The 16,579-nt window shown below is 39.1% G+C and overlaps 2 protein-coding genes across 3 annotated transcripts in view; both read right to left on the bottom strand.

Annotated features, from left to right (window-relative positions):
* LOC103028529 (NACHT, LRR and PYD domains-containing protein 3) overlaps nucleotides 1–16,579 on the bottom strand; it is a 383,714-nt gene that overhangs the window by 112,574 nt on the left and 254,561 nt on the right. The gene's annotated exons all lie outside the window — the stretch shown is intronic.
* The window catches only part of LOC111190593 (zinc finger protein 239-like), a 35,762-nt gene continuing 20,708 nt past the window's right edge, over nucleotides 1,526–16,579 (bottom strand). For both annotated transcript variants that reach the window (XM_049477861.1, XM_049477860.1), the window contains exon 2: nucleotides 1,526–7,033. In XM_049477861.1, the coding sequence (XP_049333818.1) occupies nucleotides 5,892–6,914 (1,023 nt within the window). In that variant the 5' untranslated portion in view covers nucleotides 6,915–7,033 and the 3' untranslated portion in view covers nucleotides 1,526–5,891. The remainder of the gene's footprint in view (nucleotides 7,034–16,579) is intronic.

Below are 16,579 nucleotides of genomic sequence, written 5' to 3'. Positions count from 1 at the left end.
CAAACGTGCAGTTAATTAAATTAAAACCCCAACGTTTATGCTTGTAGATGGAAGATTTCGGATGAGGTCACTATAATCATCTGCGCCCATGGTGAGACCCCTGCTCTGTAGTGTTTATGCGTCTCATTTTGACCCTGTGGCTATAAAGACTTCCTAAAATCAAACTTGGGTAAAGGGAGGAACTAGAAGAGTTTGTGATACAGGGAGGAAAAAAGGAGGAAAAAAAAGAAGCGAGCCAGAGCTCAAGGTAAAAACTGGCATAAATTTATTTTTATGCAAACTAAAATCCAAAACTGAGTGACTGTAGACAGGTGTTTCAGTTTCATTGTCCAACCCCGGTATGTCCCAAATGTGTCTATAAACTGGGTATAGGATATATATGATATCTCAATAAATTTTATAAAACATATTTTCTTTTTGTTTGTTTTTTTTGTTTTCAGCTCAGAAAGTCCTTTTGTAACGTTTGTAATAATACTTTTCATTAATTTAAGTAATGTCTTTTTGTCCACAGATCTTTCAGACACATCCCATGTAAAAATGTCCCCAGAACTCGTCAAGCTAGTAATACGGTTAGCTTATTAGAATAGGCAGCAGTGACTTCATTTAACTCACAATAGAAAAAAGGGCAATTCTGTTTATACTCTTTTTCCTAAAGTTCACAATAATACTTGTAAAGGGTTAATCATTTAGTGGGTGTTAACATATGAACAGCTCAGGCATGAGGGATTGTGGTAGCTGCCTACCGTTTCATACACAGCCAGTCTATCTCTGCTCTCTCCTACTGGTATGCAGATTAGCTAAGTGTCAAACGGTCAGGTTGTTACCGTCATTTAATGGTCCATATTATGTCAATTTACATTTGAGATTTGTAGGTATAAACATACACATATTCACACACATATTTTTTCACAGTTTATTTTTTCACCTGCATATCCGATTAGCCTAAATTTTACCCTGTATATTTAATTCCCAGCGCCAGAGAGCTTTATTTTCGTGATAAATATTTCTTAAAACTGCATTGACACTAATGTGGTGACGTGTTTGTGTGTGTTGTGTTGGTACATGTAGATCAGGTGCAGCAGTGCTGCTGGGGTTTTTAAACACAGGGTTCAAACACCTTTTACCATGTAAAATTCAAGCACTTTTCAAGCACTTTCAAGGCCCATTTTCAAGTTTTTTTCAGCACCTTTGAGCAAAGTGGTAAATTAATGATAACGATGATATCTCAAAACTGCGATTCAGCGATAATCAATATATTGCAAAACTATCCTCCACACTTCACAGCGACTGAGCTACTGAGAAAAAAACACTTCTATATAAGTAAATAGCAGGAGTTATGGATTTATTGGTGTCAGTTTCACACAAGTTAAATACCAATGTTCTCAAAATACTGAGTATCTCAACATAATGTGTATCCAATAAATTTCGTTCCACTTCACGATTGAAAGATTATTGATCTACTGTTCGAATTATGATGTATCTGGCATGATACGTCATAAAGAAGAAAAGGAGATCCAGTCCAAAATTGTAGTTCCGTCAGATTTTATTCAAAGAATCTTCTGAGCAAAACAGTTTTTTTGGATACATCAAAAATTGAGTAAAAAGATTATTGAAAAATGAATTGAAATAAAAAGGTGAAAATAAGAGGAAAACCCCAAAGGTGAGAAAAGTTGGGGTTTCCAGAGTTCTCGGCTGTGTGAACAGGACCTGTGGCTCTGTAGTCCCTCTCGGGAGAAGCTCTCCCGCCCAACTCTACTCTTCTTCCTAGACAGAGTCTAATAAAAACAGGCATTCGCCTGGCCTCAGTCTAATGGTGTGTGAGGAGGCTCCTCACACCCCCCGGATCCTGATACTGATAAGCAGTTATTCATCCTATACGTCAGCCGAGAACTCGGTCACCCCAACCTTATCAGACTATAGATTACATGTACAGAAACTCATGGTTCTGCTGGAAAAAATCAATCATGCTAAGTTGCAAGAAAAACGGCCTTGCTTTGAGCACAAGGACACAATATACATACATTCTAAGTCACAATGTGAATCATCATAAATCGTGCTAAATGCTTGAATAACATACTGATTAAGTTAAATGCTGATTTAGTTACACACAGATTAACCCTTTAATCAATGAACAATGAACATAGTAAGGCAAAACTCCTCCGTATTCTTACACACTTGTTAATTCTTCACAAAAAACAAACAAAAAAATCATATATTTATGTTTGAAGCCCAAAATGTGGCAAAAGTTTGAAAAGTTCAAGGGGGGCCGAATACTTTTGCAAGGCACTGTATATAGTGGTTGCTTGAATGTATGTTTGGCTGTGTACAAAAGCTTTTGGCTAAATGCTTAAGTTGAAAGAATAGATAAGATTGCAGATCTTGCAATATAAAAGCCTTTTATTGAATCACATAAATATGAATATGAGTAAATACATAAGGTGATGTAAAACAACGATAATAGCTGGTACTGGATAAAACAATCAATAAAGTAAATGGATTAGATATTTTTAGTACCTTTAGAGATATAAAAAAAAACCCTTTAGCAAAATGATACCAAATAAGGAAAAGATAACAGAGTATATAACTTTAGCAACACAACACAACCAAATATCCCTGTAGATTAACTTGCAGATTTTTAATCAGACTGACTGAACCATAGACCAATGAGAAAACCAGTAGAGCAGGGGTGTCAAACTCATTTTGGCCGAGGGCCACATTGGCATATTGGCTGTCCACTGAGGGCCAGATGTAACTTATAAATGTAATAAAATGTAATCAAATGTAATATAAAATGAATGTAATTACTCCTTAATGTTAAATAACTCTCAATATATTAATTATTCAATCAAATATTACAGTTGCATGGAAAAAAAAGTTTGCTTGTTGCTCTATTAACATAAATCCTTTTAATTTGTCATGTTATGAAATCCAAAAACTCCATCAATCAAGAACCAAACTAGTCAAGTGAATAGAAATGACATTAAATACAAGTATATTAACTTTGATCAAAACGTTTGATACTGAAATAAGGCTTAATAAATATAAAATTAAAAAGTGTGAGCACATGTGACAGATTTAGCATTTCCTCAGATTTAGCAGTTCCTCATACAACCACTAGTCGGAGCTGCAGCAGCAGCACAAGCCCGCAGTCTTTACTGAGTCAGAGCTACAGCCCAGCCACGGGCTACAGGGCTCAGCTGAGGCAGTCTGGAGCGCTTTTACAGTTTTTAAAATTCTTCTGTGTAGAAAATAAAGATTTTTAACCCCACTAACCGGATAATACAGCTCTCTACAGTTCATCTTTCAGCCCAAGCAGCTAACAGCAGCAGTTTAGAGCAGCCGTCACAGAGTCACTGCTCGGATTACATTATAAACAGGTCAGTTAGCGCGCTGCTAACCTCAGAATGTTTATAACTACGGAGTTTAGAACACACCACGGCTGCAAGGTTAGACTGTTGAAGGCTACTGAAGACTAATTAAAGGCTATTGGAGGTTATTGAAAGGGTTATAGGGGGCAGAAATCAGTACAGGCTGGTTAGATAAGTGATTCACGTGCTCCTCCTTTGCTGAGGTGAAACTGTGACTAGCGCTGTCACAGTGATGTTTATTAACATCATTAAAACAGATTTTGTCAGCTATTGTCTTATAAATATTTACACAGAACTTATATCTCTCCTAACAAGCGTTTATTTTGGTCAGTAACACTCTTCGTAACACAAAAGGCATACCGGTCTTTCATTACATTACATTACATTACATTTGGCAGACGCTTTTGTCCAAAGTTGACAATAGTCAAGTACAATGTAAAATAAGTTTAAAGGTAAAACATCTTTGGATAGGGATAAAAGGAGGACAAAGGGGAATAATAGGATAGAGGAGTGAAGGAGAGGAAGAAGGAAATGAGGTTAGAAGTAGTTAGTGTGTTAGAGGTGTTAAGAGAGTAAGTGCTCTTTGAAGAGCTCTGTCTTCAGGAGTTTATTAAAGATAGTGAGAGATTCTCCTGATCTGGTAGTGGAAGGTACTTTGTTCCACCATTGGGGAACTCTGTATGAGAACAGTCTGGATTGCTTTGTGTGAATGTTTGGCAAAGCGAGGCGACGTTCACTGGAGGAGCGCAGCGGCCGGGAGGTAGCGTAAGCCTTCAGGAGCGAGTGCAGGTAGGAAGGAGCCTGTTCTGTCATCACCTTGTAGGCGATTGTAAGAGCTTTGAATTTGATGCGAGCATCAACTGGTGGCCAATGGAGCTCAATGAGCAGCGGGGTGACATGTGCCCGTTTTGGTTGGTTGAAGACCAGACGTGCTGCTGCGTTCTGGATCATCTTGAGTGGTTTTACTACACAGGCCGGGAGGCCAGTTAGCAGGGCATTGCAGTAGTCGAGGCGTGAGATGACGACCGCTTGCACCAGGAGTTGGGTGGCCTGTTGCGTCAGGAACGGTCTAATTTTTCGGATGTTATAGAGCGCAAAGCGGCAGGACCGAGCAACTGAGGCCACATGGTGCGTGAAGGAGAGTTGGTCATCAACCATAACACCCAGGTTCCTAGCAACCTTTGTCGGTGAGAGAGAGAGAGAGAGAGAGAGTCGATACTTATAGAGAAGTTGTGTTGAAAAGATGGTTTTGCTGGTATAACCAGAAGTTCAGTCTTTGAGAGATTTAATTGAAGGTGATGCTCCCTCATCCATGAGGATATGTCAGAGAGACACTTTCGCCTTGAAGAACAGCCCTCCGTCTGTATCAACTTTTCTTTTTCTGGACATTATGGGATAAACGTTTGTATGTCTCAATTCCACCCGCGAAGTTACGCCTTCCCTCCGACAGGGTTTCCACATCAATGACTACACTGCCGTGTAGTGGCAGTAAGCCGTAACTTCGCGGGTAATACAATCGACAAGCATTGTGGGAAATGTAGTTTTTGGTCAAAGAACGCTTCTGACCTATTTATTATAGACACTAAGATCTTACAAGCTCTCGCTTGGATGTGGCCACATTTGGCCCGCGGGCCTTGTGTTTGACACATGTGCAGTAGAGGGAATCAAGGATCCTGCAGTCTTACTGCTGCATAGCCTGCTGAGTGTTGCTTTCAGTATGGAAACTACAGCTAGACCGTTTTTTTTTTTTTTTTAACTCTGAAAAGGATTTTGTTGGCCTTTTGTTGCAAGCTAAGAATATTCTCTACTCCTAAGAATACTCTACTCCTTTAAACTACGACATCTAAATTTTAAAAGACTAAGTAATGCTAATCTAACATCTGGAGCAAACACTGGCAGTGCCCTCGCTCCAACTACAAACTACAAACGTGGAGTGGAGGAAAAAATAAAGAAAGTTTTTATATGTAAACAATTGAGAATGTGTTAAGGCTGTAAATGACATAAGTTGACCAAATGATCATTTCCTACTTATGGCAAAGCATATTCAATTTTTAAACCTAAAAATGTCCCAGAATGATAAAATCCTCACTTTTGTTTATTATTAGTTCTAAAGCTAATGCTGAGATTTAATATACGATTTTACTCTGAGCTAGCATCATCGCTTTACTATTTATTCAGCATATCACTGAAAAAATTGTAAAAATGTATGTTCCTAGTTTATGCTGTTAGTGGTACCATTTATGATTCTGTGTGTAAAAACTTCTTAAAACACAACACTAAGTGTTGAAGAGCTCTGCAGGCATTAACTAATGTAGGTATACAAACATACATAAAAACACAGCATGAAATTCAGTAAACATCATCTCTGGATAAGATTCATTTTTCTGAACCTGTAAAAAGCCATTTTTAAATGAAGTTCTTGTAACAGAGTGAAGATTTTGTGCATGATGAGGTGTTTTTGGCTGTCTGAAAGATTTAAGATTTGCATTTTTTATGGCAGAGGAACAGATTTGGGATACTTTTCTATCTTTTGTGAATGCGCTGATGTAATTTAAGTTCACTCTGTAAAGTAAAACTCTTCCCACAGTCTGAACAGTGATACGGTTTCTCTCCTGTGTGAATGCGCTGGTGCAGTTTGAGATTACTCTGTTTAGTAAAACTCTTCCCACAGTCTGAGCAGTGATACGGTTTCTCTCCTGTGTGAATGCGCTGGTGCAGTTTGAGATTACTCTGTTTAGTAAAACTCTTCCCACAGTCTGAGCAGTAATACGGTTTCTCTCCTGTGTGAATGCGCTGGTGATTTTTGAGATTACTCTGTTGAGTAAAACTCTTCCCACAGTCGAAACAGTAATATGGTTTCTCTCCTGTGTGAATGCGCTGATGCAGTTTGAGATTACTCTGTTGAGTAAAACTCTTCCCACAGTCGAAACAGTAATACGGTTTCTCTCCTGTGTGAATGCGCTGGTGTATTTTGAGACTATTCTGTTCAGTAAAACTCTTCCCACAGTCTGAGCAGTGATACGGTTTCTCTCCTGTGTGAATGCGCTGGTGTATTTTGAGACTACTCTGTTCAGTAAAACTCTTCCCACAGTCTGAGCAGTAATACGGTTTCTCTCCTGTGTGAATGCGCTGGTGATTTTTGAGATGACCCTGTTTAGTAAAACTCTTCCCACAGTCTGAGCAGTGATACGGTTTCTCTCCTGTGTGAATGCGCTGGTGTATTTTGAGATGACTCTGTTTAGTAAAATTCTTCCCACAGTCTGAGCAGTGATACGGTTTCTCTCCTGTGTGAATGCGCTGGTGTCTTTTGAGATGACTCTGTTTAGTAAAACTCTTCCCACAGTCTGAGCAGTGATACGGTTTCTCTCCTGTGTGAATGCGCTGGTGTCTTTTGAGATGACCCTGTTGATTAAAACTCTTCCCACAGTCTGAGCAGTGATACAGTTTCTCTCCTGTGTGAATGCGCTGGTGTTTTTTGAGATCACTTTGTTTAGTAAAACTCTTGACAGAGTGCTGATGTTTCTCCATGTTGGGACTTGGCTCCATCTGTCTGTGAAATGTAGCAAACAATTTCTGCGTTTTCAGGAGATTCTTCTGGATGGCTTGTGCTTCACCTCTTTCAGCAGTTTAACACTGTTCTTTATTAAATATCCTGGTTGTTTATTCTGGAAAAACAAAGAAAAAAAATTTGTGTATTAAAATAAAAGCAGGTCAATTAACCAAAAAGAATTACCTACATTAGTTACACTATATGGAGAAAACTACTGGGACACCTTCATACTACAATAAAGGCTTCAGTACTTTTATCCCATTATAAATTCACAGACATTTTAATATGTAGTTGTATCTTGACTGTCAGCAGGCTGCAGCTGCAAAATGTATGTAGCAGAAACACTGCTGCTGTCCTGAGCACTGAATACAGTGTTATACTACTACTTTAGTAGTATCACACTTTACACTATAATCCATACTACTAAAACTTGAAGCTCGGCTGCGCTCCGGTCCACACCTAGAACCTCCCGCTATGAAGCCGAGCGGAGCGCAGTGCGGCCGAACCGAGTTCCTCGATTAGGCTCGGCCCTGATGCAGAATTTTAGATTTTAGATGCAGAATGAGCACACCTGATGCTTCCACAAGTGATTAAACAGGAGAGATAGTTGAGGGAGGCAGGTCTAATTCAGTGGTTTGGCTTTCAAAGGTCTGATAAACTTCAGCTTGCTCCCAATTGTGCCGGAAAGTGGAGTTGACTAGCAACGGTAATGCATCTAATCTGTTCCACCACCTCAAGCAGTTTCACTACACACAATATCTTCTTTATTCTGGCTGAAGCACTTATGTAGTTTATGTTGTATCTAAGTTATTTATAGTTGATATAGGTTTGTTTATTTGACGGTGATATCGTGTTCCTTTTATATAAATGAAGTCTTTCTGCATTCTTTATCCTGGATGAGGCACTTTTGTTTTGATCTGTTAAATATGTTTACAAAAGGATAAGAAGCTCTGCCTCTGTTGTAATGTAAAGTTATATATATTGGTAAAATGTAAATAGGTTATTGGTTTGTGTTTGACAGAGATGTCATGTTTTTATATTGCTACATGCAAACAAAGGTGAGCATTAATTCATTCTGACCATTTTTTTATTTCTAAAGTATTATACAGTTTTTTATGAGAGGAGGCTTTAAAGACAGTAATAGGTACAGATTTCCTTTGCAGGGATTCCTAACATTTTTTTGAGGCCTTCCAAATATTTATATCGATATCGAAATTATATTGTATCGACCGAAATTAAGGAATGTATCGTGATATAAATTTTGGCCATATCGTCCAGCACTAGCTGTAAATATGTCATACTGCTCTAACAAAGTGTATCTCATTTTATCTTATAAATATCTTTGTAATTTTCTGACTTGCAGTATATCTCTACCCCTCACCTTTTATAATCAAATATTTAGTTTTTCAATACAATAATTTCAGTGACCGGAAGCAGAAAAAGCCTGTATTAAATGTATATGCTTGATGAAGAGTCTCGACCTACCCCTTCCTGTTTTTATGTTCTAGAAATTAGATAATATTACTTTTTTATTCAGGTGTAGGACCATTTATGGGATAATTTATCTGCATACAATCACAGCTCCAGAAATGACATTAATCTGTTTTAATAAGGCAGTATGCCATAAATATCGTAAGAAATAATGTTGCCAATATTTTTGAACATCATGAACTATATTACCCTGAAATATGGAGCCATATCACCCACCCTAATTATCACATCCAGGGTAGTACTTAAAAATTCACACTGTTTTCATTTCCTATTATATCTTCTAGAGACATTTTATATATGTTTATGTCCAGTATAATTTATTTTACTTTAATCCTGCATATATGGAGTGCATTATTACCCAGCAAAAAGCTACACATCGGCCCTTCGTGGGCTAAGTGCGGGCACTGTGGGCAGGGGCTAGCCCATTAAAATTCCAAACAGGCCCAACATGGGTTTTCTGTGGGCAGCCTGTTCATTGGCTGGCCCACTCAAATCCTATAAAAGGCCGCTGTGGGCTAGCCTAAACTGGTCCAGTGCATTAATGCCCCTGTAGGCCCAGTGTGGGAATTATTTGGACAGCCAACACTTTGATGCACCCACACAAATCCCAGGCAGGCCCACTGTGGGTCAGCCCACATTCAGCCTGCTCCATTTCACACCCTGAAGGGCCAGTGTGGGATATATGTGGGCAAAGCACAGTTTAGCATGCCCACACAATTCCCATGCAGAGCCAGTGTGGGTCAGCCCAAATTTACCATACAATATTTTACAATCTGAAAGTTTGTGTCATAACAAGTTCATATGAAGGGTATCTGAATATTTTTTATTGTTTTTGTCTGTGAGAGCTAGGTAGATTAGCTAGCTTAGTGGATAGGAGCAACACTGTGTGAAATGTATTATCAGCTCTGAAAGATTTTCTAAACCAAAAGTGGAGAAAAATCAAGGTACCACAGCAGAGTTGTGCAGAGACCTTTGGAGGGGCACACACACACACACACACACAGTAACATCTCATATTTTTCAAGACATATACTGTATAGCTATACATTTTTATTTATAAAAATATTTTTATTTAATATTTTGGATAGCTACGAATTTGCTCCATGGTGCTGATTCATAATCTCACCTTTATTATTGGTAGTGCTGATAATAAATAAATAAAAATATTAAATTATAAATGTTTTTGTGCTTGACTATACACTTTGTGTAAGCCAGCAAGGTTATAAAAGTAAAATTTTTTTATTTTTGCATGTGATATTTAATTGTGAGGATCATGTAACCAACGAATCCACCCCCCTCCCCTCCCCCCTCCCTGCACGTGCCTTTACCACAGAGCAACGATCAAGCTTAAAGGCAAAGTCAGTGAGTGACTTTGGTCTGTCAAAGTGACTGAAAGGTAAGTTATAATTTCTGTTCTACTATACGCTTTTCTATTTTTTGCTAAGATACGCTAATGTGGTGCTAATGCAGTTACCACTCTCAGGTTATTGTAGCATTATAAGGGTAGCTATGTTGAAGTTAGCATTGTGCTAAAAAAAGTTAGCATTGTCCTAAGTTAGAATGAGAATTTACCTCACATTTAAATAACACGAGGGGCTCCCAAGTTGGCAGCTTATCTCAGCTCTTGGAGAAAGACTGCTGTTAAGTAAGTTAACTTTATATCCAAGTATGTCAACAATAACCAGCTAAGGGAACAATGGCTTGCTAAGGGAAATATTAAGGGAAATGGAAAATGGAAAGATATCCACTTAAGCTAAGGGAAAGATAGCCAGTTAAGCTAAGGGAAAGATAGCCAGTTAAGCTAAGGGAAAGATAGCCAGTTAAGCTAAGGGAAAGATATCCAGCTAAGCTAAGGGAAAGATATCCAGCTAAGCTAAGGGAAAGATAGCCAGTTAAGCTAAGGGAAAGATATCCAGCTAAGCTAAGGGAAAGATAGCCAGTTAAGCTAAGGGAAAGATAGCCAGTTAAGCTAAGGGAAAGATAGCCAGTTAAGCTAAGGGAAATATAGCCAGTTAAGCTAAGGGAAAGATAGCCAGTTAAGCTAAGGGAAAGATATCCAGCTAAGCTAAGGGAAAGATAGCCAGTTAAGCTAAGGGAAAGATATCCAGCTAAGCTAAGGGAAAGATAGCCAGTTAAGCTAAGGGAAAGATAGCCAGTTAAGCTAAGGGAAATATAGCCAGTTAAGCTAAGGGAAAGATAGCCAGTTAAGCTAAGGGAAAGATATCCAGCTAAGCTAAGGGAAAGATAGCCAGTTAAGCTAAGGGAAAGATATCCAGCTAAGCTAAGGGAAAGATAGCCAGTTAAGCTAAGGGAAAGATAGCCAGTTAAGCTAAGGGAAAGATAGCCAGTTAAGCTAAGGGAAAGATAGCCAGTTAAGCTAAGGGAAAGATAGCCAGTTAAGCTAAGGGAAATATAGCCAGTTAAGCTAAGGGAAAGATAGCCAGTTAAGCTAAGGGAAAGCTAGCCAGTTAAGCTAAGGGAAAGATATTCAGTTAAGCTAATGCAAAGCTAGCCAGTTAAGCTAAGGGAAAGATATCATTTTAAAAAGTTTTGGTATTTTTGTGAACCTGATATCCTGATATCGGCCACCTCACATGTTTATAGAATGTAACTACCAGTCACACACAGTGACTGTAAAGGCTATTTATGTTTCACCATGAATAGCCTGAAGAAATTCAAATTCAAATAACTATCACTATATAAGAATCACTGTAATCAAATACAGTCTGCAAATTTCTCTAAAAGTGGAGTTATGTGCCATAACTAAGTTTTGGGAGTGAGCCACGCCCTCACTCCTCCCACTTCCATCCCTATTTAAACAGTCACTTCCTCTCTACCTACTCATTGAACAAACCTCGCACCCACCTCCTCCCCATCTTCCTCCTTCTTTAATTTTATTCTCTTCTCATGTTTCTTTTCATGAGAGGGGGGGCTTCGGCTTCACGCTTTACAGCGAAGCTGCCCCGAACTCCATCCCAAATACTCTGAGTTCGCTCCCCCTCTTTCTTCTTCTCTGCCCAATCAAGGGCGTGGGTCAATACTAGCAAATTAAGCATTGTACATGAAAAGACACTAACAGATGTAGTATTTACCTGACTGCATTCTCATATCTCTATATTATCATTTTAAGAGGCCGTGAGAAGATCAATCATGCCACCACCAAAGGATGCAGAGATCGAGCAGGTTGCAAAGGTTTGGCTTTGGAATGCACGGGACCGTTCAGGTGGACGGAAGCATCGTCTCATGCAGTCTCTTCAAAAAAATAGTTAATTTATGATCTATGCTATATTAATGCATAAACAATATTCATTTTTGATATTATGATTAACTATATCTGTTCTATTTATGTAAAGTACAGGTGCTGGTCAACGAATTAGAATAATTTGAAATAGTGCAATCATGAAATTCTTTGAATGCATTTTTTGTGCAGAAAGCAAATCAGGTGTTCACCGCACCTGTCCTACTCGTTAGACTAATCACAGAACTCGTTACCTGGAAAAAAAATTGCTCAGCTGAGCTTTCCAAAAGGCCCATTTAGGCCATTTAACTGTGACACTGTTGTTTTATTGAATTAGAATAATGGAGAAACCGTTTCATTGAATTAGAATAAATGCTCAAATTTTTGTTTTCTGTGAAGAGTGTTCACTGTGCAGTATAAAGTCAGGGTTGAGTAGAATTTCTAAGTTGTAAAATCAATCATGGGTAAGCAGCGCGACCTCTCAACCGGAATAGTGGCTCAAATTCAAGCCCTTCGCCAACAAGGCTTGACCCAAACTAAAATTGCTGAGCAGCTCGGCATCAGCCAGTCTTCCGTCTGCAAAGCTCTCAAGAAAAACAGCAGCAAGCGCACCAACTGTTCCGGCGTCCGAAAAACTTCTGCTCGCGACAACAAGGAGCTGAGAAAGATCGCAGTCAGCAACCGGTTCAAGTCCACTTCCGAGCTCACCGACTTGTGGAATAAGCAGACCGGCGCTGACGTCTCCAGATCAACCACTTACCGTCGTCTGTGCGAACTCGGCTTCAAATCTCGCGTTCCAGCAGTAAAACCGATGCTGAACAAGAAACAAATGGAGAAACGGCTGAAGTGGGCCAAAGAACACGGCGAGTGGACTGCTGAAGACTGGCAGAAAGTGGTCTTCAGTGACGAATCACGCTTCTGCATCTCCTTCGGTGACCAAGGTCCTCGTGTCTGGCGTCGTGGTGGCGAAACCTACAACCACGAGTGCGTGAAAAGATCCGTCAAGTTTCCCCAGAGCGTTATGGTCTGGGGATGCATGTCCGCTCGAGGTGTAGGGAAACTCTGCTTCCTCGAGAAGACTGTCAATGCTGCCGTATATCAAGATGTTCTGGAAACGTTCCTGATTCCGACTGTTGAGGAACAGTTCGGCGAAGAAGACTTCATATTTCAACAGGATCTTGCACCGGCTCATGCGGCAAAGTCGACCAAAGATTGGTTCACTAAAAAACAGCTTGAAGTTTTGGCATGGCCGGCCAACTCGCCTGACCTCAATGTCATTGAAAACCTTTGGGCCATCGTCAAGCGGAAAATTCTCGACAGAAAGCCTACTACGCTGGACCAACTGAAGCAGAACATCGCCACTGCCTGGGAAGCTGTGAGTGCGGAAACTTGCGACAAGCTGGTCAAATCGATGCTGCGGAGACTTCAGGCAGTCATACAAGCCAAGGGGGCAGCCACAAAATACTGAGAAAGTGATGATTGTAATTATAATAAAAATTATTCTAATTCAATGAAACGGTTTCTCCATTATTCTAATTCAATAAAACAACAGTGTCACAGTTAAATGGCCTAAATGGGCCTTTTGGAAAGCTCAGCTGAGCAAACTTTTTTCCAGGTAACGAGTTCTGTGATTAGTCTAACGAGTAGGACAGGTGCGGTGAACACCCGATTTGCTTTCTGCACAAAAAATGCATTCAAAGAATTTCATGATTGCACTATTTCAAATTATTCTAATTCGTTGACCAGCACCTGTACATCTATTTTCTCCTTCATTATTATTGCTGTGAGATAAAAACCTTAATGCAAAAACTAATGTTATATTCAATTAGATTTTTTTTACTGGTTTGATTGGGATGACATTTTGGTTCCAAGTCTACAAGCAAGAGGAATAAAATTAATAATAGAGATCAGGGGTGGGTTTCCTGAAAGCTTCGTTACGCTAAGAACTTCGTTAACTCGTACTTAAGATTGATCGTTAATTAAAGAGTGTTTCCCAAACCCGTGCGTAACTAAAGTACTACGTAAACTCGCTCGCAGATTAACGAGTGCCCTCACCCAGTCGTTATTCTTAAGAGCTTCTTTAAAGGATCTCTACTTGCAGTTCAGCACCTTAAACACCAGGGACCGCCAATTTTGAGGGAGAAAAATTATAATTTCCCTGGTTGAAGCAATTATATTATGTTACTATTAATTATAATCAGTTATATATATATATATATATATATATATATATATATATATATATATATATATATATATATATATATATATACAGTTGTGGTCAAAAGTTTACATACACTTGTAAAAAAACATAATGTTATGGCTGTCTTGAGTTTTCAATAAGTTCTACAACTCTTATTTTTCTGTGATAGAGTGATCGGAACACATACATGTTTGTCACAAAAAACAGTCATAAAATTTGGTTCTTTCATAAATTTATTATGGGTCTGCTGAAAATGTCACCAAATCTGCTGGGTCAAAAATATACATACAGCAACATTAGTATTTGGTTACATGTCCCTTGGCCATTTTCACGGCAACTAGGCGCTTTTGGTAGCCATCCACAAGCTCCTGGCAAGCTTCAGGTCGAATGTTTGACCACTCTTCTTGACAGAATTGGTGCAGTTCAGCTAAATGTGATGGTTTTCTTGCATGAACCTGTTTCTTTAGCACTGTCCACATGTTCTCAATGGGGTTTAAGTCAGGACTTTGGGAAGGCCATTCTAAAACCTTAATTCTAGCCTGGTTTAGCCATTCCTTTACCACTTTTGATGTGTGTTTTGGGTCATTGTCTTGTTGGAACACCCAACTGCGCCCAAGACCCAACCTTCGGGCTGATGGTTTTAAGTTTTCCTGCAGAATTTGGAGGTAATCCTCCTTCTTCATTATCCCATTTACTTTCTGCAAAGAACCAGTTCCACTGGCAGCAAAACATCCCCAGAGCATAATACTACCACCACCATGTTTGACAGTAGGCATGGTGTTCCTGGGATTAAAGGCCTCACCTTTTCTCCTCCAAACATATTGCTGGGTGTTGTGGCCAAACAGCTCAATTTTTGTTTCGTCTGACCAGAGAACTTTCCTCCAGAAGGTTTTATCTTTGTCCATGTGATCAGCAGCAAACTTCAGCCGAGTCTTAAGGTGCCTTTTCTGGAGCAAGGGCTTCTTTCTTGCACGGCAGCCTCTCAGTCCATGGCGATGTAAAACACGCTTGACTGTGAAAACTGACACCTGTGTTCCATCAGCTTCCAAATCCTTGCAGACCTGCTTCTTGGTGATTCTTGGTTGACTCTTGACCATCCTGACCAATCTCCTCTCGGCAGCATGTGATAGCTTGCGTTTTCTTCCTGATCGTGGCAGTGACACAACTGTTCCATGCACTTTATACTTGCGTATAATTGTCTGCACAGTTGCTCTTGGGACCTGTAGCTGCTTTGAAATGGCTCCAAGTGACTTCCCTGACTTGTTCAAGTCAATAATTCGCTTTTTCAGATCCACAGTGAGTTCCTTTGACTTTCCCATTGTAGCTTTTGTAGCTGAGTCTAATCACTGGGTCAAATGAGCCCTATTTAAATGGGCTCATGAGAAGTCAACAGCTGTAGTCAATCAGAATCACTTACAAGAAGTGAAGAGGCCATGACATGAAGCTAATTTGATTGACACAACTCGCTACATCACCAAAATTGACAAATTTTGTTGCTGTATGTATATTTTTGACCCAGCAGATTTGGTGACATTTTCAGCAGACCCATAATAAATTTATGAAAGAACCAAATTTTATGACTGTTTTTTTGTGACAAACATGTATGTGTTCCGATCACTCTAACACAGAAAAATAAGAGTTGTAGAACTTATTGAAAACTCAAGACAGCCATAACATTATGTTTTTTTACAAGTGTATGTAAACTTTTGACCACAACTGTATATATATATATATATATATATATATATATATATATATATATATATATATAATTATTATTATAATAATTAATATTATTATATTATGTTATATTATTATATTATTTCCCGTGTCTGCGGGTGCTCCGGTTTCCTCCCACAGTCCAAAGTTCAGGCTAATTGGATGTCGGATAAAAATTGCCCCTTAGGTGTGAGTGTGTGAGTGGATGTGCCTGTGTGTCTGTCTGCCCTGCGATGGATTGGCGGCCTGTCCAGGGTGTATACTGCCTTCCCCCCGATGCCGGCTGGTATAGACTCCAGCCACCTCCCCCGCGACCCTTAACGGATAAAGCGGTTGACGATGAGTGAGTAAGTGAGTGAATGAGTTATATTATATTATATTATATTATATTATATTATATTATATTATATATTACATTATATATTATATTATATTATATTATATTATATTATAATGCCAACTTTCTCTGTGTAGTCTAACTGGGCATACTGGAATTGACCAATCAAACCCATAAATTATTAAAAATCCAGATTCCTGCAGCTGATGCTCACGGTCTAAGCAAAGCTGCAAAGTCACCAAGTCCGTGGATTCTGTAATCAGGCTGTTATGTGGCATACACACACTTATATACACTTCCCACCAGCCTGGGAATTACAGCACAATACAATATATTTCCATGCTATTGGGAAAATTCCTGGTACTGTAGGTCCGGTGCAGGGGACGCCTGCAGTGTCTTTACTCACACCTACACGTACTGTAAAGGGTATCGGTGAGTGTGCAGGTAATATTTAATATTATTCTTTATTTAGGTGCTTCTAACCAACATTGTGGCCATTCATCTGGGCAAACTCTGGGGTGTGTCAGCTCGCAAATATATAAATACCAGTCAAAAGTTGACACGTCTCATTTTTTTTTTTTACATTATCGATTAATATTAAAACTATGAAAACAATTAATTATAAATAAACCCAACTGAGATGTTGATTTAGGATGAGCTGGAGCTTTACAGT

This window comes from Astyanax mexicanus, chromosome 4 (genome assembly GCF_023375975.1).
Source record: "Astyanax mexicanus isolate ESR-SI-001 chromosome 4, AstMex3_surface, whole genome shotgun sequence".
In the NCBI taxonomy this organism is placed as follows: Eukaryota; Metazoa; Chordata; class Actinopteri; order Characiformes; family Acestrorhamphidae; genus Astyanax; species Astyanax mexicanus.
Note: the sequence above shows the minus strand (reverse complement) of the source record. Positions and strands in the feature narration are given on the sequence as shown.